This window comes from Crocodylus siamensis, chromosome 4 (genome assembly GCF_052110815.1).
Source record: "Crocodylus siamensis isolate JL-2025a chromosome 4, ASM5211081v1, whole genome shotgun sequence".
NCBI lineage: Eukaryota > Metazoa > Chordata > Crocodylia > Crocodylidae > Crocodylus > Crocodylus siamensis.
This window is the reverse complement of record NC_143398.1, coordinates 129,895,042-129,916,580: the sequence shown is the minus strand read 5'-3', so window position 1 is coordinate 129,916,580 and position 21,539 is coordinate 129,895,042. Positions and strand designations below refer to the sequence as shown.

The 21,539-nt window shown below is 42.9% G+C and overlaps 1 protein-coding gene across 3 annotated transcripts in view; it reads left to right on the top strand.

The window, feature by feature from the left end:
* Positions 1–9,480, top strand: part of PHF21B (PHD finger protein 21B) — a 266,164-nt gene extending 256,684 nt beyond the window's left edge. For all 3 annotated transcript variants that reach the window (XM_090043788.1, XM_090043789.1, XM_090043787.1), the window contains 5 exons: positions 680–702; positions 2,838–2,996; positions 4,296–4,371; positions 4,833–4,936; positions 7,232–9,480. In XM_090043788.1, coding sequence (XP_089899914.1) covers positions 680–702; positions 2,838–2,996; positions 4,296–4,371; positions 4,833–4,936; positions 7,232–7,456 — 587 coding nt within the window. In that variant the 3' untranslated portion in view covers positions 7,457–9,480. The remainder of the gene's footprint in view (positions 1–679; positions 703–2,837; positions 2,997–4,295; positions 4,372–4,832; positions 4,937–7,231) is intronic.
* Positions 9,481–21,539: the final 12,059 nt, after the last annotated feature.

Sequence of the window (21,539 nt, the reverse complement as noted above, 5' to 3'; positions counted from 1 at the left end):
TTGTGGAACATATTATATAAGTGAGATATGATAAGTGATCCAGTTCTGGTCATCATGCATGTATAGGCACATGTCAGATAATATGTCATTTGAATAAGAACTTAAGGAACCAAAGAAAGATGTTTCTATCTCCTTGAACCCAAGGCACTATTGATAGCAGAGATGTTATGATCATTTAAAGCCTAATTCTTCCAAGTGCTGAACGCTTTGGCCACAAATCACTTAGGCATTTAAACAGATGCTTAACTTAGCAGTCCTGATTGTATACTCCTAGTTTTATACACATGCGTAAGTGCTCTGCTGGATCAGGGCCAAAATGTTTAGTGCCAAGCAAGTTCAAGCTCTTAAAGACTTTCCTAACAAATACAGTATGGGCATTTCTTGTCAATACAAATTGTCTTTATGATACTATGGTATTTTAGCATTTTCAGCATTTAGATTTTAGGTGCATAATTCTTGAAATCAGAGGAACAGTCATACAACCATGAGTACAAAAATGTGCTCTGTAGCTGCTATGTCACTCTTTCCTGTGGATGTTAAACTAGTTTTTACTATGACTCCACCTTTCATCTTCACTTGTACCTCAGCTTAACTAAAATGACTCCATAGCTGAGAACTGGCATTGCTACACTGATGTGTTGCCCACTAATCTGTTCTCTGCCCTTCTTTCATATGCTAGCAAATGAGGATCCATGTTGGAAGGTATGTTTAGGAAGATTTGTACTTTACTTGTCTCTGTGACATCCTGGTGTAGTACAGTGTTTCCTGTTAATTACCGTAGTCTCTGCCAAGGTATAACATTGAAATATGCTTTGCTTTTTCCTACTCCATTTCTTGAATGTTTCCAACTTAGGTAGATCTTTGAGCCATTAAAATAGAATTATGGAAAGATGAACACATATTCTCTCATGAGTGTAATACCTTTGTGGAATCAACCAATTGAAAAAATATGGCTCGGGTTTCAATACTGACAAGTGCAAGGTATTGCACCTGGGGAGGAAGAACTAGCAGCATACCTACAGGCTGGGGAACTCCCTTCTCATCAGCACAGAGTCAGAAAAGGATCTTGAAGTCACTATTGACTCCAGGATGAACACGGGCTGCCAATGTAAGGACACAGTCAAGAAGGCTAACCACACCTTGTGATGCATCCATAGATGCATCACAAGTAGATCCAAGGAGGTGATACTCCCCCTCTATGCGACACTGGTCAGGCTGCAGTTGGAGTACTGCATCTAGTTTTGGGTGCCACACTTCAGGAGGGATGTGGACAGCATTGAGAGGGTCCAGAGGAGGGCCACTCGTATGATCAGGGTTCAGCAGGGCAGGCCCTACAAGGACAGGCTACAGGAGCTGAACCTGTTCAGCCTCCACAAGAGAAGGCTAAGAGGGGATCTGGTGGCCATCTATAAACTTTCCAAGGGGGACCAGCAGGCAGTGGGAGAGTTCTTGTTCCCCCAAGCACTACCGGGAGTAACACGGAATAATAGCCATAAGTTGACTGATAGTCGATTCAGGGTAGACATCAGGAGGCACTATAGTCAGGGTGTCTAGGAGCTGCAACCAACTTCCAAGGGAATCACCTTGCCAGGGTCATTTGACCCCAGCATTCTTTCCTGCCCATGGCAGGGGATCGGACTTGATGATCTGCTCAGGTCCCTTCCGACCCTACCAACTGTGAAACTATGCTTTAGTTTGTAGCTTGTGTAAGCATCCTAAAAAATATTAGTGACTGTTCTATTTGCTTTAGATAACATTTATCTATAATGAGTTTAAAATTAAGATGCTTTTAAAAGTACTTTTATAATACAGACATTGTAGACAGCAGTAATTTTTGAGTTCAGGAATTGATGCTGTGTAAAACTAACATGAAACTTTGGAAAAAAGTATTCCTAAAGCCAAAAAATACATTTAGGGTACAAATAAGAAAAAGCATGGAATCATTTTCCCCTTTCTGAAAAAGTACTAGAAAAATGTATATGATTCACAAACCCCGAAAGCTTCAAAATCAGTCCTTCCTTTATTAAAATACACTTAATTATACAGAGAATAATTAACATTGCCACCAGATTAGCATAGTAATTTACTATGTGACATTGTAACTTTGTTGATGAGTGTTAGTTGATTGTGTATATTGCTACAGACAAAGTACCAATCAGTCTTGTTTGAGCAAGAATGTCATAGAGGGTCTGCAAGGTTTAAATCAGAAAACAATTAACAAAATGGAGATGAGAGGGGTGGGGGAGCCCTCTACAGGAAATTTGTGAGAGAGGACACATAGGAGTAGGTTGCTTTCAAGCTTATTATTTTCCTAGATGCTCTTCTGGGCAGTATGTATAAATCTTGGAATTTTACTGCCCACCATTCCCTGTTCACTCCCCAAAATAATTCCTGGCTTCTTTTCCTTGCTTTGGACTTGAAAGACAAACTTTCTTCATATTGACTTTGACCTGTGTTTTGAAACAGAACTGCACATGCCAATACATGAATTGGAAATTACAATGACACATTATTAGTAACAAACAATGGAACAATTTTAACTTTAGCAACTGGATAAATTAATTTACTCGCATCTGTTTGATTTTTGTTCCTATGTGATTATTTTTTGATTATTTCATTGTGTTTAATTTGTTTCTAATTGAACTTGCTTTTGGCTTTTTTATCTTCTTGATGAATACTAAATTGTTTCCATCTTCCTTCTATAGCCAGAATGCCTTTGAAAATGAGATATTATGTTTGAATGGATCTGTCTGATGAAACTGTGGTCCCAAGTACTGCTCCTGGAGAGTTGTTTAATGGGTTGACTTGACCCAGTCAGTCCTTTTCTTCTCTTTCAGAATGAGATCCATCATGACGAACACTGCACAGCATGCAAGCGTGGCATTAACTTGCAGCCCTGTGGCACATGTCCTAGAGCATATCATCTCAACTGCTTGGATCCTCCTCTGAAGACTACCCCCAAGGGGGTATGGATATGCCCAAAGTGCCAACAGAAGGTAAACTAATTTTGGCATGTAGATTGCAACTACCCCAAGAAAAATAGAAGGGAGAAATGAGTTGGAAGGAAAAACAGAGAGTTTGCATGCATGATAATTCTAGAGACTAGTTCACCCCATAGTAACAACCAAGAGGACAAGGTTATGAAAAGCAATATCAAGGTTTTTCCTATAATTTCCTTTGGTATTTTCATGTACTAGTCTTACACTTTAAACATTTTTTGCCTTATTTTCACATGCATCTACATTTGTACTGGAGAACAAAATTACATTTTTTCCTTTTCCTTCTTTTTTTTGTTTTTACAATAAAACTGCCTTCACAGAGCATTGCGAAGCAAATAATGTAACTTACAAACAGTGGGAGACAATGTCATAATTTATCTGAGGATCTAGAAGTTGTAAGGAAAGCAAGCACACTATCCTCTTGAAAACATATTAACAAAAATATCTATTAACTATGGCCATTTTGAAATGCAGACTGCATGATAATCTGTTTAGCTGTTGTGAATACTGTTAGAGCAGCAACAACAGCGAAGCAGTGGCTAAGGCAGTAAAAGTTAATTTCTAAACTAGTAAGTTTAAATTTTGGTCCTTAAAATTCTTAGTGTTAGCCCCTTCGTAAGATTACTGTTTCATTCCTTTGAAAATGCTGGGGAGAGATTCTGATATATATTTACCTTTAATGGAGCCAGCATCCCATGCCAAATCCAATGGCCAAATTAAGCAACATATCGTGTCCTGTATTCTATGGCTTTAGCTGGGGCCAAGGTTCATTTATGCCAGGGTCAAAGTTCTCCCCAAGCCTAGCAACTTGGTGGGTTAGCTTGGTTAAAGCACATCAGTTTGGCAAATAAGTGGGTGGATGTGACTATCTTTAACTCCTCAGCTGAAATGACAAAGCCCCCATGTTAAACTTCTCTAGCCCAAATGTCCACATGCAGCTAGGTTCACAGGGCAAGGTGCCTTAACTATCTTCACACTCCCACCCTTGGCCAGTAGTAAGAAAAAATCCCAGAGTCACGTATCTGGCAATTATACAAGTCTGTTTGAAAAGGGATGGGTGAAGAATCCATTGGGGATTGTGAGGTGTGAGATTTGAGAAGTTAATTCTAGCAATGCTTTAGTGACACTCTATAGTAAAATATCATTGTCATCCCAGAGTTGTTTTCAGTTCTTTTTAGTTTGCAAAATACAGCACTACTCAGAGTGACCTTTTTTACAGTAAAGCTGTGCGGGGAGGCATTCATTATGTCTATGGTTTTGTGCATTTCTAATGTTTGTTGTTCCCTGGATTTATAGGTGTTAAAGAAAGATGAAAATGTGCCATGGACTGGAACTCTGGCTGTTGTTCACTCCTATGTTACTCATAAAACAGGTACAAATTGGCCTGGCTCCTAACAAGAGACCTCAGTTTCACCTTTAATATAGGAGTAACTACCTCCCTCAGAGGGTTCTATGAGTATTAATTAATGTTTGTAGAGGGATTTGACAAAGTTAAGAGCCATAAGATCACTGCTAATACCTGCCAGTCAAGGTTGCTAAAATAGTTCCTTTCCAGCACCCTGTTTTCACTCACTCAAACTTCCTGAAACATTTACCTTTTGGATGAAATTGTCATACTTGAAGATTAATTTTCTATATGGTTACTGTACTCTAACCATTTAAAGTGAAGCAATAGTCTTATGCAATTGGAAATTTCTGATTTCTCTGGACATATAAGAGGCTAGATAAATCTCTGGAGCTTTCCATCCAAGATATGCATGCTTGTTCTCTCAAGCATGTGCATACCCCTTTTGCTTGTCTAACATCTGTACTCTAAACTTTTATGTTCCACAGTCAAAGAAGAAGAGAAAAGAAAGTTATTAAAGAGAGGCAGTGAGCTGAAGAGTGAACATAGAGGGCTAGAAGAAAAAGATCGACTTCTCAACAATGCAATGAAAGTAAGACTCCCAAGTGTTAGGCAGAATGTCTTCTACACAGATGTTTATAAAGAATTTTTGCTTGAAAAAATGACACTTTGGGACTGGAAAATGATATATGCTCACAAAGTACAACTGTTTAAGTGTGTATGCTTTCTCGTCAAAGAAATGCACAGGGTCCCTTTGTGAACAGGCAGGTCAAGGAGCAGAAAGTAGCAGTGACTGAAGTGCTATTATAATGCTTCCCCACTCAAATAAGAACAAATTAAAAGTCCCTTCCTTTCCATTCTGAACACAGTTCAGAAGTGTGGTATTGTTATTGAAGAAATCTGTCCACATGAAAATCCATGTGTGGGTAACAGCTCCAGTGGCATGTACTTGCTTAAGCAGTCCACAAAACAGGTAAGGCAGGATAGATGATCGTTATCCCTCTTTCAAGGCCTGTGCCATAGCATTCTCTCCATCATTGGATGTGGGCTTACACAGGCCAAACTTCAGGAACTTTTTGAAATGTTAGCTGGAGGTTGTTACTCAAACGTGCCCTGATTCTAGGGAATAGCACAGCCTACTTCTACACTGCTGCCTGTCCCTACCAGCCTAGGGAAAGCTGGCCCAAGTTCAGAACCTTAGGTTTTGACATGCACAGGGGGAAGCAGTTAGCTGAGACCACAACCTGATCACCAAAATGCAGTAGTCTATTTGTAGTAGGGTCTAAATAAATATTTTAAACTTCCCTATCTTGGTAAGTTAAAGCAGCAACTACAACAGTGACTGGCCACTGCTTGGTGTACCACTAGAATTATCCAGGAGAGCTGTGTTAAAATATTTATCATGTTTAGATCAGAATGGGAGGACAAGTAATAACTTATTAAAAGGTCTCACAGTGGGTAATATTTCCTTTAAGTGTGTATTACTACCATAGCACTAATGGAAGTTAACACAAGCATGGAGAAGAGTCTCAAGGGGGAGCAGTGAAGTTTTGCTAGTGGTTAGGGGCAGTGGAATGGGATTATGGATGCACCAAATGAAAGAAATTTCAGGCTGCATTCAGTGATTGGGGCTGTAACTGCCACTGAATTCAGTAAGGGTTATGCATAAACCGAAATAGAAGCTTTGAGTACAAACCATTCCAACTTGTTGAAATGGAAGTTTTGGCAGGTGGTTATATTTATCCCATTCATACTTGTCTGGTGGGAACAGTTTAAGATAGGGTAGAGTGACTTGGTTCCTTGTGTTTGGATTAATATTATGGAAAATTTGAATTAAAGAGCAGTTGAATTAAGTGGAAAACTTGAAACACATAATATGTGATGGTGATAGCATGTGATAAATTGTAGAGCTCTGCATTTATCTAGCACCTTGGACTCCTTCAGCTGCTCTCTGCCTTTAATCCAACATCCCAAACCTCTGAGCAGCTGTATTTGAAAACAGTTGCCATAATTAAAAAAAGAGAATGGGCAAATTTCTGTTCCTAAGCAGTGATGTAATGAAGGCAGGACAAATGGAGCAACCAGTCTGGGCACTGACTTGTGTTGTGGGGAGAGAGAGGCAAAAAAAGCACCTCCTGGTAGCTGTGTGATTGCAGTCGCGATTCCAGTGGGAACTACTACTCACTGCTGCCCGTGTCCTGGGCACATTGCTGTTCCCAAGTATTTCCAGTTTCCCAGGAACTCCAGAATTTTTCTCCTAAAAAAAAAAGTATTGTAGACTAAAGCTCAAGAGATGCAGTGGGCACATGCCCTTCCCTGTAGATTTTTGTTTTTAACCATGGCAAAACATGAAATAGGAGATTTCTACATAAAAAGCATTTGAGGTATTTTTAAACTTAGTAACATGAATGTAAGTATTGGTAACAATCACCCTATCATGGATTGGAAAATATGTGTCAAATTAAAAATATATGACTGCATGGAGTGGCCTGAAGTTTTTATCAGTGTCATTCAGGAAGATTCACATAGCTTATTAGTGGCTTTGACACTTCTGAATAATATCATTACAAAGCCATGGCAATAAAATCTTTCGAGCATGTGAGGCTGTCATGAATTTTTACCTGTCTTTAAGCAGGAATCAGTGAAAGTGGCCCTTGTACATATTTGATCTTAAATGAATATTGCTGCTAAGACAGTTGGTCCTCCATATGTGTCAATGGAGACTACTATGTTTACTATGTTTGTATTTTTCCAGTCCCCAAAGAATAATTGATTTTGTTTGAAAGGGACATATTTTCCAGACAAGGAAAAGATATTAGTGGAGATATCTGACACCAATTTGAACATATTCTGTCTCTTGCTCCCTCTCCTCTTTTTTTTTTGACAGAAATGCTTAGAGCTAAAGAACAGCCTGTTGGCCCAGCAGAAAGGGACGCAGTCATCACTGGAACGTCTCAAAACTCTCATTAGACTGATACAAAATGAGCAGATGATTCAGGTTACCATGACAACAACTACCACCTCCTCCCTGCTAACTGTCCCCTGGATCAAACCTTCATCTGCCTCTGCTGCCATGCACAAAGCCTTGCAGCAATCACAGGGTAACAACTGACAGAGCCGGCTGTGAAAAGATGGGGGCAAGAAATAAAAAAAAACTGTTTACACATGTGCAAAGGAGAAATGAAACAGACACAAAGGGAAGTGGAAGGAATGGAGAAACAATCTCACTTTTTATACGCATAGAACTTACAAACCAATCAGTCCAGTTTGTAGGTCACTGGCAGCAACTTGCCACAGAGTGGGTTTTGCTGCAGTTTTGTATTTGCTGAGACCTTCAGTGCTTATGAGATTTCTTTTTGTTATGTTGGCCTTAATGTATCTATGAATAAGGAGGACCAGGAAAAGTACGGCCGATAGAAAATGGAATATTCTTTTCTGGGGAGGGCAGACAATTTTACAGTTCTGCTTTAAGGAAAAAAATTAAATACAAAGAGTTAGTAAGCTAGTAGTTAGGTAGTTGGGCGTAAAGCTATGAGGGGGAGGGAAATCAGTAATATAAGAAGGAACTGAATTACTTAGGACTTTCCATAGATTCCTATTGAAATGAACAAGGTCTGCCACATTGATTCAGGTGAACTGGAAATGGGGCTGTTTTGTCAAGAATGACGTCATGGACACTCACAGAGCCTTCAAAACAAAATATCATTTTTTCAGTATTATTATAGTTGAGAATTGCAGATATTTAAATAAAAACTGTATGAAGTTAGCATTTCTAGTAAAATATTGAAGTATTTTCATGCTGATGCTTCTGTATATGCGTTCTGAAGTATTTAAAGAGGTATGACTGTAAAACTCCTTACTTTTTTGCAGGTCCTTTTTACTTATTTTGCTATTGATGTATTTTTCTCATGGAGTTTTTGTGCAAGATTTAGCATAAACCATATTAGTAGATATATTTGGCAGGTTCCGTTTGATTTTTTTTTTTTAATTCTATTTTAGTTTTGGTTATGTATTCTTTGCTTTGAATTTTTTTTTAAAAGCAAATAAATTTGGTTCTTTTCTCGCCAGTACAGATAATATGCCAAAAAAGATAACTTTACATTTTTGTACTGCCTTTTTATTGTAAAAATATGTAATGTGAAAAAGCTTTTTTTTTTTCCTTGCAGAAATATCTGCAAAATGGTACAGAAAAGACTGCCTCAAGGGGTTGTTTCTCATATTGGATAATATCAAGAGTTTGGGGGGAGGGTTGGGCTGTACAAAAAAATAAGGGTTTGTTTGGTTTTTCAGAAACTTGATTCCTTTTAAAGATTTTGTTGATTTTTAGCACATTTGAATATGTTAAGCATTAGCCTGAGTGAATCCTAGAGCACCTGCTTATTTCACTAGCTAGTCTTCCTGATACTACAAGGGTCAGTCGGCACCTTAGTAGGCCATAGGCCTTTCCTGTAACATGGAGGCCTACCTTGGAAGTTGGTGATGGGCAACCCAGTTTTTCCTCTGACATTGCCAAGTTACATGTGACAGATGCCATCTTCTCAGTCCTTTTATGAGTTTCTTAGTTACATAGCACACCAAGGATTTAAACAAAACAAGAATCCACCAAAACACACCACGAGGCTAGTCTCTCATATCAGCATATCATACAGTGCCGAATGCCATTTTTAAAATTGAGGGACTGGCCTCTCCTGTCACCCATCACTAGGCAGCACGTGGTCCCTTCAACCATTTTCACAACTCCGGGAGAAACTGTGCAGTACTATACAAATCTATTTTAATACACTTAACACTCGGTTGAACAAGATTTTTATATTCTTTTATTGATGAACAAAGTGAAATAAGTAAAACACAATTGTTATACATTGGTTATTGTATGCCAATTATGCATTCTAATGTGGCTTGCAATGTAAATGTTTTCAGGTTTGATATTTTTTTTTTCCTTGGACAAATAAAAGAAAAGGAAACTTGTGAAAGGTTGGATACATGAAGAATTTCTGAAGAAGTGTCTTGGACTGTTAAAAGTAGTTATTTTGAAAAGGGGACTGTCCAGTGGATAGTGTGCATAGAAAAAAAGTGTTTGTCTTAAATATGCCAATGTAGTTTTACTTCTTTATGATGCATTAAACTCAACTGATAATTTAATAACATTGTAGTTACTGTGATATTAAATTCCTCCACCCTCCATTTATAACCTTCCCCAGAGATGGCCAAACCTTGCAGTTATGTTTCAAGCTGAACTGCCACTGAAATCAAAGGAAACTCAATACCTTAAAATTATCTTTGACTCTTCCATGAGCGTACACAGTCTTTTCAGGGTATCCCCCTGAAGGCTGTACCTGTAACTGTAGATCCTTCCCTTCTGGTCCTCCCGTGGATCCTCTGTTGGAAAAACTCCAGTCCGGAGATTCTCTCTGGCCTTGTGGGCTCCCTTGCTCCAGATCCTCAGTTGCAGCTCTGCTCTTGAGATTCCCAACAGCTACTTGTTCGCAGGCCTCCACTGGCCTCAGGGTCACTCCCACAGTGTTCCTCAAGGCCCGTTCTGCAGTTTCTTCCTGCCAAGATGCTCAGCCATTTCTCTCTCCCTGCGGCCTGCAGGGACCTGACCCCCCCTCTGCCCCTCGCTGGGGCTGGAACTACCTTTGAGTGGCCCCCCTCCACCAATCCTGAGCAAGATGCTGCTCTGGAAATTGGGTGGGTATTTTCTTTCCTTTCCAGGCTGCAGCTGCAGCCCTGCTGGCCCTCCAGGCTGTAAGTCCTGCCTCACTCCTTCACACTTACCTTTCCTACTTCAATGCCCCACTGTCCTGCATCTTTGTATAGAGCTTTTCCTTGGGTTCACAGCTCTTAGACTTGTATCTATCATTTTCTTCTCCAGATCTCTTCTCCAAAACCTCTGTCTTCTGTCAATCATTGGATTTATTCATCTATCCATCAGTTGTCAGCTCTATGTTCCCCCTTACTGGAGGGAACATAGAGTCATCTAACTAGTGTCCAGTTTAATACCCTTACTTTAGGCAGCTGGAACAAATTATACTACTTTGGGAGTAGACACATTTACTACGCAAAAGTGCAAAATGATAGAACTGGACTCTAAGGACAGACACCCTTAGAGGGTGTGGGGAAGGTGTTCTGAGGCACTGTAATTACAGCATGTTGGAGCAGACTCAATTGAGCGTGCTAATTAGCATGCTTCAGCAGCCTTGGTGTCTCATGTATCAGCATTCCTGTGCTTCAAAATGGTGGCAGGGGTGCTTTAACTAAACCTTGTTCAATGACCTTTAGTTAAAGCACCCCCACTGCCATTTTGAAGCTCAGGGACTCTGATACATGAGATGTTGTGGGTGTTTTAATTAAAGCAGCCCTCAGAGCTACTCTAATTGAAGGAGCCACCCCTGGAGCACATGTAAAAATGCCCTAAAGTTGCAAGCTTAAGGAATGAGAGACTAGATAAGCCCTGTCCCAGGCATCTTTTCTAAGTAACTGAAAATAAATCAACAGAAATGATTATTACAGTAGATGTAGGAAAACAAGTAAAAGATAGACTGATAATGGCACCCCAGGGTATATTGCAAGGGCTACTGCTAATGTACAGTATGGGCTAGACTGACACTTCTAGCAGTGATTCATAGGACAGGTTTACCTGTCTTTTCAACATTGTGTATCTGTCACTGCGTAATATCAGGCTAAGACCATGAAGAATGTAGAACTGTTGTACTAGCATAATCGGAAAGGGCATCTTTTATTTTTTTCCCCTCTAAAAACAAAGTAATATGGAGATGCTTCTCCCCAAAAACAGCAGAAACAAAAGTAATTTTTAATGATAGTCAAAATTCTGCCATAATCTTAACACAGCACTGCATTTATAGGGTAACAGACAGGAGGCAATTACAGTGCTCTGCATGATGCTTCAATAATTAATGTGGATGTAAGGCTGCATAGACTTTATTCCTTAATAATAATTTAAATTAAGGGATTTTCAGGACGAGTTTTGTAGATGCCATAGTAGCCTCAGTGTATCAGGCACAATGCATTATCCTTTGAAAAGAATTGGGAACTGTGTTTATTTCCCATTCCCCCTCCTATTCTAAAACCCACTCCAGATGTTACATTTGTTATAAGTTAAAAGTGAGTTTAGCATGAATTTTTTGTAACTTGTCAGACATCCAGGCAAATTTTCCCACAATAAATACCACAAATCCACAACTAAATGTACATGTGTGCTTTAGAGAAGTGCCTGATTAAATGAGCAATGCCTTTGTGGTGCAGAAGCATTTCGCAACAGTTGTAATATCTGGCACGTCACTCTTAGCTCAGTAAACTGGGTCCTCCAGCTTCCCTGAATACAGAGGACAGAAAGAACAAGGGAAAAAAGGCTTTTGGCACAAAATGAACTGGGCATGCTGCTACTAGCATAAGAGAGAGAGAGTGATTTTCTCCCCCATCCCCAAACACAGCCTACCCTTGAGTGCTCTGTTCCATGCTCAGCCGTCTTCAGTTAGTCTTGGAGACAGGCTGGTGTAGGGAACACTGGGTATATAGCTCCCTAGCAACCCCAGCTGGCAAGTGGGTACAAGAACATGTGCTGCTGTTTTACTCTAAGTCAAGGTAGGCCCTTTGATGCAGTTCAGCAGCAATTTCTGTCATGCAACACATTGCACAGAGCTCATTGCAAGACAAAATTAATGTCGGGAGGGACCCTAAGATAAAATATTTATAAAAATTATGCCAGACTTCATAGCTTTACTGCCCTTTACTATAACACAACAGGATTTTTTGTGTGCAGGAGCTTTCTGCATGCTATTAATTATGTGACAGGATCTGGGCAGCAAATAGCTGTTTTAGAGAAATGTATTGGTGTTCCAGCTTATCACCTTCATATTTGCACATCTCCAAACATTGTTCCAACTATTTTTTCCTACAGCAGAGAGTGGGAGGTAGCTTACCTGTCTACTATAGATTAGCATTACAGCATAGGTTGTAATCATAAAAACAGTGCAGAAGTTCAATACATCATTCTAACCTAAATCAATCTCAATTGAGTGTACCTCATACCAGGTCTATCTTAGATCACGTGCACCATTTTTAAACCAATCTATACGCACTGAACTTGTGTATGGTTATTGGCCCAGCTCAATCTACATTCACTTAGACCTTTCTAAGTGTAATGTCTGTATGTACCCATATTTACTGATACATCAAATATCCTAGGGTCCAGAAAGCATTTGAACTGGTTTTATCCATCTCTGCAATTTTATAGATGGGGAAGCATGGACCCAAACCTTCTTTTGCCTAAAGATGTCTAAGTCCCCTTTACATGTCAAACTGTAAGCAAAATGTAGGGCAAATTGCCCTAACTTCCAAGCCATTGACTAGACCAGGGCTATCCAACTGGTGGCCCATGGGGCCCAGCAGCTATCTCTCCCACTGCTATGCAGTGGGGAAGGGCTTGGGATGAGGTGCCTGAGGTGGGAGGGAAGAAGGACCTGGAGCTCTTACATGAATAGGAGAAGGTTTAACAGGTGACAGTTCCAAGCAAAGTAGGGTTAAAGGCCACACGATGTGGTTCTAAGCTGCTGGTAGCTTAAATAGGATGGTCTTAGTAAAGGTCTTAAATGAAAGGTGAAGGTGGAGGAAACTTGCAGTTCCTGAGATTGAGGGGTGGGGGATTGGGTGGTGTGTTCTCATTCAAGTCCAGATTTAGTTGCACCTGAGCTTCAAGTAGGAGCACAATGATAGGTGGGTAAGCACATCATGAGCTCCAGACCCTACCTTAAGTGGCAGGGGGTGGCAGAAGGGGAACCACAATGGAGCAGTGGGAGAACACCTCTCCTCCTGTTCCCACCTCCACCTTGGCACCAGCTCCAAGGGGGAGGCACTGCATAGTGGTGATGCAGGAGTGGGTTTTAGAAAAGGGCCTTCTGGGAAATGTTGTGGGGGAGTGTTTTGCTGTAGGGAGGGAAGATTTCACCTAATTTTTTTGCCACTGAAAACCATTGGATTTTTGGCGGGTGCATCTGCGGCAAAATTGAGGTGATATACTCCCTTAGCTGTAGTGAACCTTTAGCTGCAGCTCCTGCTCTGCTACTGCTGCTTTTCCCCTCCCCTTTGCCAGGGCTTGCCAAAGCCAGGGACTTTGCAGAGAGGGTGAAAGGGGAAGAGAGAGCCAGGAGGGAGCCTCTGGCTTCTTTACCATTCCTTCTATCCAGGACCAGGAGACACACAAAATGCAGGTGCTTCCTCAGCCTGACAGGGGGTTTTCAATACAAAAGCTGGCATCCCAGGCAGCTAGGCTGAGCTCACTGGGAGCCTTACAACTGCACTGCAACCAGCAAGTCTTAGGCCTGTCAAAGAGCTGGTACATCTGGGCTTTCCTCAGCCATGACTGTGTGTGTGCGCACAGTAGCTGGTGCCTCCTACCCACCTTTCACCAGGAGATCATTGGTCCTGGCACTTACAGGGATGATGCGCCACCAGCAGTCCCACCAGGCCTCCCTACCCTGGAAGGGTACAGTTTTAGTGGTCATGCCCAGGACCTGGGGTTTTCTCCTTCTCCATAGCCCCAGCTCATACTTCCAAGTTTGTCTTGGCAGAGGAGCGAGCTCAGGAGGGATATGTTCTTTCCCTGCTGGCTGGTGATGCAGTGAGTGCTGTGCCCCCTCCAGCTGTGAGTGGGGCATTAACTGTTTTTTAAAAAAATTAAAAAAGGAAATAGGTGCAGACTGAGTGAGGAGGGTGGCACTCAGTCCATCTGCAGGTGGGGCTTGGGGAACCCCAGCAGTTCACTTTCAAGGACACCAGCTGTTCCACCAAACCAGGATCCAAGCAGTTGCGGTGGGATGTCACAACATCCCCAGCAATGCTGAACACCTTCTCACTTGGAACACTGGTTGGTGGACAGGACAGGTGTTGCCGGGCAACTGTGGCTAGATCCTGCCACATCTGTCTACGGCTTGCCCAGTAAGCTAAGGGGGTCACTGTCCAGTAGTTCCACATCCTTGGTGAGTTAGGATAGCCACCTGTCTGAGGCTGGGGTCTGGTGCATTTGGAACTCAGCATTGAAACCAGGCCCTTGGCCCACATTGGCAGTGGCTGGCATGGAGGAGACTGGCTGGTGCTGGTGCCGGGAGTGCTAGCATGGGAAAGTGGATTCCCCTCTGCCACGTCCCTTTGCCTTTGCCCTTCAGCCTCCCTGACTTTGTTGACCAGCACCTGTGTCCACTGATCGAGGGTTTTGGTGCTGCCATTGCACATGCTCCCTTTCATCCTTGGGTCGCATGTGCCCGCCACCATGTGTACTGTACTGGACCACAAGGGATCCAGCCATCTCCTGATGCCCTCCTTCAGCTGCCTCACCAGTGCCTGCACATCTGGTGACAGCAGCCTGCCCCAACCAGAAACACTGATCCCCTGGAATGTCTCCATTTGATTCTCAAATTCTCTCACTACGGGGATCATCTAGCTGAGGGGGGGCATCACCAGCACTAAGGGTACGGTGACCTTGAGGAAGGGCTTGAGGACCACCAAGATTTGGGAGTTGGTACCACTCAGCTCTGTTCAGAGGGCCACTGCTCCCAATCTCCCCAAGCAAGGCCATCTCATGGATGGCCTTCTGTTGCTCCACCAGCCTCTCGAGCATCAGGTATGTGGTGTTCCACCAAGTCTCTACATCCTGTATGATTCTGTGCTGCAGGATGCTCAGCTCTGCCTGTTTCTCCCACAGCATTTTGCCACCCTTGATGCTGCAGTGGAAATAGCCCACCACCTTCCTGCATTTTGAAATCAGCTGGTTGTAGCGGTAGTGATGGCAGTGCTATCACCAGCAGCCCTGTCTCCCTCCAAGGCATCCCTGACTATCAGGTGCAGCCTGTGTGCCACAGAGCAGATGCCAACTAAGTTGGTATGATGGACAGCCATAACCATATTGGCCCCATTGTCGGTGACTATGAACCTGCAGGTGAGCTCAGCCTGCCCAACAAGCCACCCATGCATCATCCAGTGCATGGCCACCACGATCTCCCTTGCTGTATGAAACTCATTCAGCAGCTCAGTTTGAAGGAGAACCCACCGATGGCCTGACTGATCACACCAGTGCCCTGTGAGGGAGAGGTAGGCGTGATCACAACCCCAGCTGGTCTAGATGTGCAAGGTGAAATGCAAGACTACCTGTGGCCCTGCCTTGCACAGCTTCTCCCTCAAGTACTCCCTGCATGCCTCATACAGGGAGGGCACCAGTGTCATTCTAAAGGTGGTGCATGTGGGCACTTGGTAAGATGAGACTACAAGTGGCATGAGCTGCCTGAACCCTGGCTGCTCAACTAGGGAGAAAGTCTGGCTATCTAGAGCAAGCATCTCCCCAGTGGTCTGGGTGATCATGCTTACCTTGGGAATGTACCTTCCTCTGTCTGCAGTTTTCCCCCACTGCTCCAGGGTGGCCTGCCTCTGCTTTGGGGAGGCAGGGGATTTGGAGTGAGTGGGGGACTTCCCTTTCTGCACGCTCACACTGGTGCCGGGCTGAGCAGGAAGAAGGGCAAGGGGGTGTTGCCTTCTGAGATGCAGCAGCATTGCCATGGTGGTGATGTGTTTTACCACCTTGGCCTGGCTGATCTGCCTTCAGCAGTGCTGGCAGATAACAAACCTGGGATCATCTGTCAGCTGAAAATGCTCCCACACTATGCTACTCACCTGCTCCTGGGTTGAAGGTGGGGATGCTGCCTTATTCCCCTCCTCAACAGGCTGAGGCACAATAGTAGGAGAAGCTGCTTCAGCTGAGCCACTTGCCTAAGCATCCACAACCTCAGTCTCCTCTAAGGTGCTGCTTTCTGGAAAAAGAGACCTGGGTCTAAGAAGGGAACTTTGAGGGGTATGGAGCAAAAACTCTGATTCTCCCTTGGTCCACAGAATTGCTTGAGCCAGGATGCTCAGGTCCCCTGGTTCCAGCTGTAGCTCCTCCTCTGACAGTGGGAAGCTCACACTGGGCAATGACATTGGGGTGGAGGAGACAGTGATTCTGCTGGTGGTGCCTATTTTTGGAGTTAGGGGAGGTGGTGCAGGTGCAGGGATATCAGGTACTGCTCCCAGCCCCTTGCTTCCACTGGCAGCAGAAGCCTCATGGCTGCTTGGGAAGAAGATGTGTCTATGTTTGGGGGTGGGGGGAACTTGCAGCTCTAAGTTTCCCTCTAGCCCCTCTAGCCCCTCTCCCTCCCCTGCCATTAGATCTGGCACCTCCCTTTCTAACACACTTCATATTAATGTTTCCTGGGCTGGAAAAGGTGTGTGTGTGTGTTGTGTTCTTCTTTGATCTGGTCCTGTTCTGAATCTGAATGTGTGGCTGGCTGACTAGTTCTTTTGTTCTTCTGTGTTGTCTTTAGTCTCTATGTAAACTATTAAAACTAACTATAAGTAATAATATTAATAACTAATGTAATGACTATACAATCTTTTCTATGAATATCTGAGTTTTCTTCTTCTATGTGTGTGTGAGTGTGTGCAATGTGTGCTTCCCTGCACAGCTATGGATTGCACTGCCAGGGAAAACTCTGAGCTTTCTTTTTTTAAAGTATTGCAAAAAAAAGAGAACAAATATAAATTGAAAGAAATGAATTGGATAAGTATTAAGTAAAGAGATTCTAAGCTAAGATAAGATAAGCTATGCTAAGCTATATCCTCTCCAAGCATTTCTAAGAACAAAAAGGAACAGACAACTGACTGACTAGGAAGCAAACCAGGCAGTCCAGTACCTTTCTGACACTGTTGCTAACTCAGAACCAGCTCACAAAAGGCACAGCAAGCCTGCAGACAGAGGCTTTTATGCTGTTTCTATGTCCCTCCCCCCCAGACATTGTGATTAAACTAACAGGGTTGACTACCTTTCCCAGGAGAGAGGGCATTTAATCCAGATCTACACCTAACAGACTTGATGCTGGATGACAAGATCTTTCTTCTCTTAAGGCTTCCATCTCAATTACTTTATATTATTTATTAGTGGCCCAAATTAAGACATTTTGACCATAAGTCTTGGTTGAGATGGCAGTTTCATGACTAGATGGTACATTCTTATGCAAAACAGTACTGTATTTGCTTGAATCAAATTCAATCCTGAATTTAAGACCACCCCCAATAATTATTCTATATATGGAAAATGGATACATTTGTTAAAATTTTTTGGGTATAGAATCTAATTATTGGATAGTTGTCTTAAATTTGTCCATGTCTTCTCTCCCAGCACTACACCAGGGAAAGCAGTGGCTGGGGGTGGTCAGATGGCCAGGGGGTGTCATTGGCTTCCTTGTCCTCTGTCCCTCCCCACTTCTTCCCCTTGCAGCCTTGTCCCTGCCCCCCTCCCACATGCCACTGGCATCCCCTCACTCACAGCTCCTGACAGCCTCTGCCCCTCCCCTTCCACTTCCCACAATCTTTGTCTCTTCCCCCTGCTCCCCAGCCTCTGCCACTTTCCCTTCCCCCTTGCTGTCAGATGCTGCTGGGGCTCTATTCCTTCCCAGAGCACAGCACATGGAAGCACACCCCCTTCCAGCCATGCAACAATATTAGCACTGCTGACTAGCCAGGTGAGGGACAGAATTTCCATGGGCTTGGAAACAGCTGCAGGTGTGGGTTAGGTCCCAGCCCTCTGCCCCAATTCACTGGCGGGGCAGCTAGCAGTGAGCTAGCTGCTAGCTTCCCCACCAGTGGATGGGGCAGAGGGCTGGGACCTGCCTCCCCTTCCCCCCTGCAACTCTTTCCAAGTCCCCTGCCCCAAGTTGGGGAGCTGGGGCCACTCCCTGCTTCTGTGGCAGGGGGACATTGTCCTTGGCCCAGCAGCAGGCAACCCTTGGGGGTCAGGGTGCAATGTCCTAGCCCCAGCTCCATGCCAGCCCCTGGACTAGCACCCTGGTGATGGCAGGGACTGGCAGGGGTGGCAGGGGCCTAGAGCTCCCCCCAGTGCTGGAAGAAGCTCATTGCAGGGCCCTAGGAAGTGGGAACAGTTTGCTGGCATTAGCAGCAAATCTGCTCCTGCTTCTCTGCATGTGTAGACACCTGCCTGGGAACATTTGCTTGTAAGTAGTTTACTTACAAGTAAACTGATCCCAGATCAAATGCATGTGTGGACACACCCAGTACTACTCATTAAGCATTTACAGCTCAGATTTTCATTCACCTATGCCATTTCAGGGCAAAAATGGCCTTCATCTTTGCCCTCATCATTCACTTAGGAAACTTTATGGATTTTTAGCAGCTATGGCATTATGACAGTCCTTGTTGTCATGACATGATATCCTAATTTGGGTGACTTCTTCCCTGCTCCAGTGCCCCCACCCTCTTCCTTCTTTAAAACTCAAAATCTCTTGTATTTTGAAACTGCATTGTAACATGTGTTGAGTCACACACTGCACAATATTCCTTGACTTTGACATTGACTGTATTCTATTTCTCTATCTAAAAAACCCCATCCTCATAAGTTTAATGGTGGATACCACTACCAAGGCAATGGTATGCCTATTTGGGCCTGTGCTGAATGTTACTGTGCTATTTCCCAGGCCAGTCATTTATTTCCCATTCTTTAGGAGCCAGAGGAAAAATATACATATACTTTTTAATTGCAAAAGTGTCAAATATATTTTGGTACCCAGCTGAGATTAAAGCTATTTTCTTGAACCTGGATCGCTGACGAATGACACACTATACGGCTCTTTTTATTACTCCATGAGAACACTGAAATGTGTTTCTGTCCATTGTGGAGGCTTGAAAATAAATGATGCATTATCCAAGACATCAACATGAAACTTGGGCTTCTGTTCATTCTGTGGTCTTACAGCACACTGCTGATACACATTTCTAAGGTGTTACGGTAAGAGCTTGTGCATGCCACAGTTGATTTGTACTTGACCTGTGATGCCCAGTCCATTTTATTAATCTTTTACTAAATTTATGACTGGATGAGAGAACTCTAAGTAGATTCTTGGCTGATACTTCAAGTACATTTTTGAAAGGCTGCCAATGTCTAGAAAAGAGGAGACTGAGAGGGCACTTAATAGCAGTCTTCAGCTACCTGAAGGGGAGTTCAAAAGAGGATGGAGGAAGGCTATTCTCAGTGGTGGCAGAAGACAGAACAAGGAGCAACAGTCTCAAGTTGCAGCAAGGGAAATTTAGGTTAGATATCAGGAAGACTTTTCTCACTAGGAAGGTAGTAAAACACTGAAACAGGTTACTCAGATAGATGATGGAAGCTCTGTCCTTGGGGGGGTTTCAAAACCTGGCTAGACAAAGTTTTGGCTGGGATGATTTAGTTGAGGCTGATCCTGCTTTGAGCAGAGTGTTAGACTAGATGACCTCCTAATGTTCCTTTCAACACTAACTTCCTATGATTCTATGAGTACTTACCCATGTTGTGGGTGACCCCTCTTCTGTGTGAGGGGTATTACTCCTGCACCTTTCACCATCTGAAAAGAGTCCTGCTTACCAGGATATCAGTTATTTTGTGAGAAGTTGAAGTACTCAGGTCTTCCTGTTGCAGCTCTTCACCTTTACAGGGAATAACTGTTTACTGAGCCAAGGTGAGAAAGTGACTCTACAGCAATAATTTTCCATCAGGGTACCAGAACACCCAGGAGTGTAATGAAATTCTTTTAAGGGTGCCGCAGGTACTGCACAACATTAGCAATGCAAACATGTACACATGATTCACAAGATAATCTCAGAGATTTCAAATAAGAATCCACAGTGTCAAGAACATTCTGACCTGTTGTGGGCTTTCTGAGGTCTTTGCAACAGAAGAATTGCAGTTATTGTTCCATGGTTGAGAAACAAATGAAAGCTCACACCTGGCATTTTTTGAGAGGTGCTTTGGCTCTAATAAGGGAACCTTTGTAAAGAAGAAGGTTGAGAACCGTTACTCTACAGCAGAAGTCATCAACTTATTGCCCACAAGCCAGATCTGGACTTCAAAGGGATTGGATCTGGCCTGCAAAAGTCAGATCTGGTTTACATTTTACTAAGGGCATGTTGATTCCCCAGACATTTGATCCAGTCTGTATTTTGCTTATGGCATGTCCATTACCTTCAGCTGCTCTGGCCACTGCTACAGCCTAGTTGGAGGCCTGCTCTTCCTTACTGCAGTGTCACTGTTGCTGGAGCTGCTGAATGGTGGCTCACTGTATCAGCCAGGTTGCATGCTGCTGCAAAAGGTTTCCTCCCATTGATCTACACCAGAGTAGCTAGGGTACTCAGCTGGGAGGGCACAGACTTGGATTCTAGTTTCTGTTGCAATGACTGAAGACCTGATGGAGTAAGCAACTCTGGAGTGTGAGTAAGGAGGACAGAATCTTGCCTTTTATGAAAAAATGTACCTGGAAGCAAGTAATTCCACTCATTCTGAATACAAACACACAAACACATAATTCTACATATTCTGAGCACAGGCCAGATTCTAGTGTCACTTATGTCTAAAAGACTTTTGATGGAGTTACGCTGCATTATACTGATGCAACTAAGTCAGGTCTGAATCTAATCTGTAGCACGACCATCCTGTAGGATTCAAGTAGATTGCTAAAAACAAAGTGAGTTATAATTCATGAACCAATTTCTGCTGTGAAACAAGTCTAAATTCAGATCAGCTCTGACAAATTCCCATGATTTTCTCTGGATATAAATGAGCTGAATGGAGAGCAAACATTTAATGTATGCCTATGAAAGAGTGGTACTAAACTTAGATATACAGAACTAAACAACAGCTCAGCCACAAAATCCATATAACTTGCTGAACAATACACTTTAAGAGTGTCTATTTAGTAGTCAGATACAAAGGCAGATTTTTAAATGAAATTATTGTAAAAAAAGGGAAGAAGTTCTTGGCACAAACTGAAAGCCCAGAAAGGCAAGGGAACATCAACATCCTGTTCTTCAATTGACCCTTCTTCCCCTCATTCTTGCTTCTGCTAGCAACACGAACTAGGAGATGTTTGGGCCAATTATGAATGATCAGCCTTTTTCTGAATTGCATCCTGACTGTATATTGTTTAAATCTCCCTTTGTCAGTGAACATGTTATGCTGGACTGCGATAACTAAATACTTCATGTTAAGGCCTTATAAACGTGAAATAATAATGAACCAAAAAACTACATCAAAGCTTTTAATTTCATTCTAAGTACTTCATTCTCACACTCAGAAATTCTTATCAAAGATGGGCAGATGTCACTTT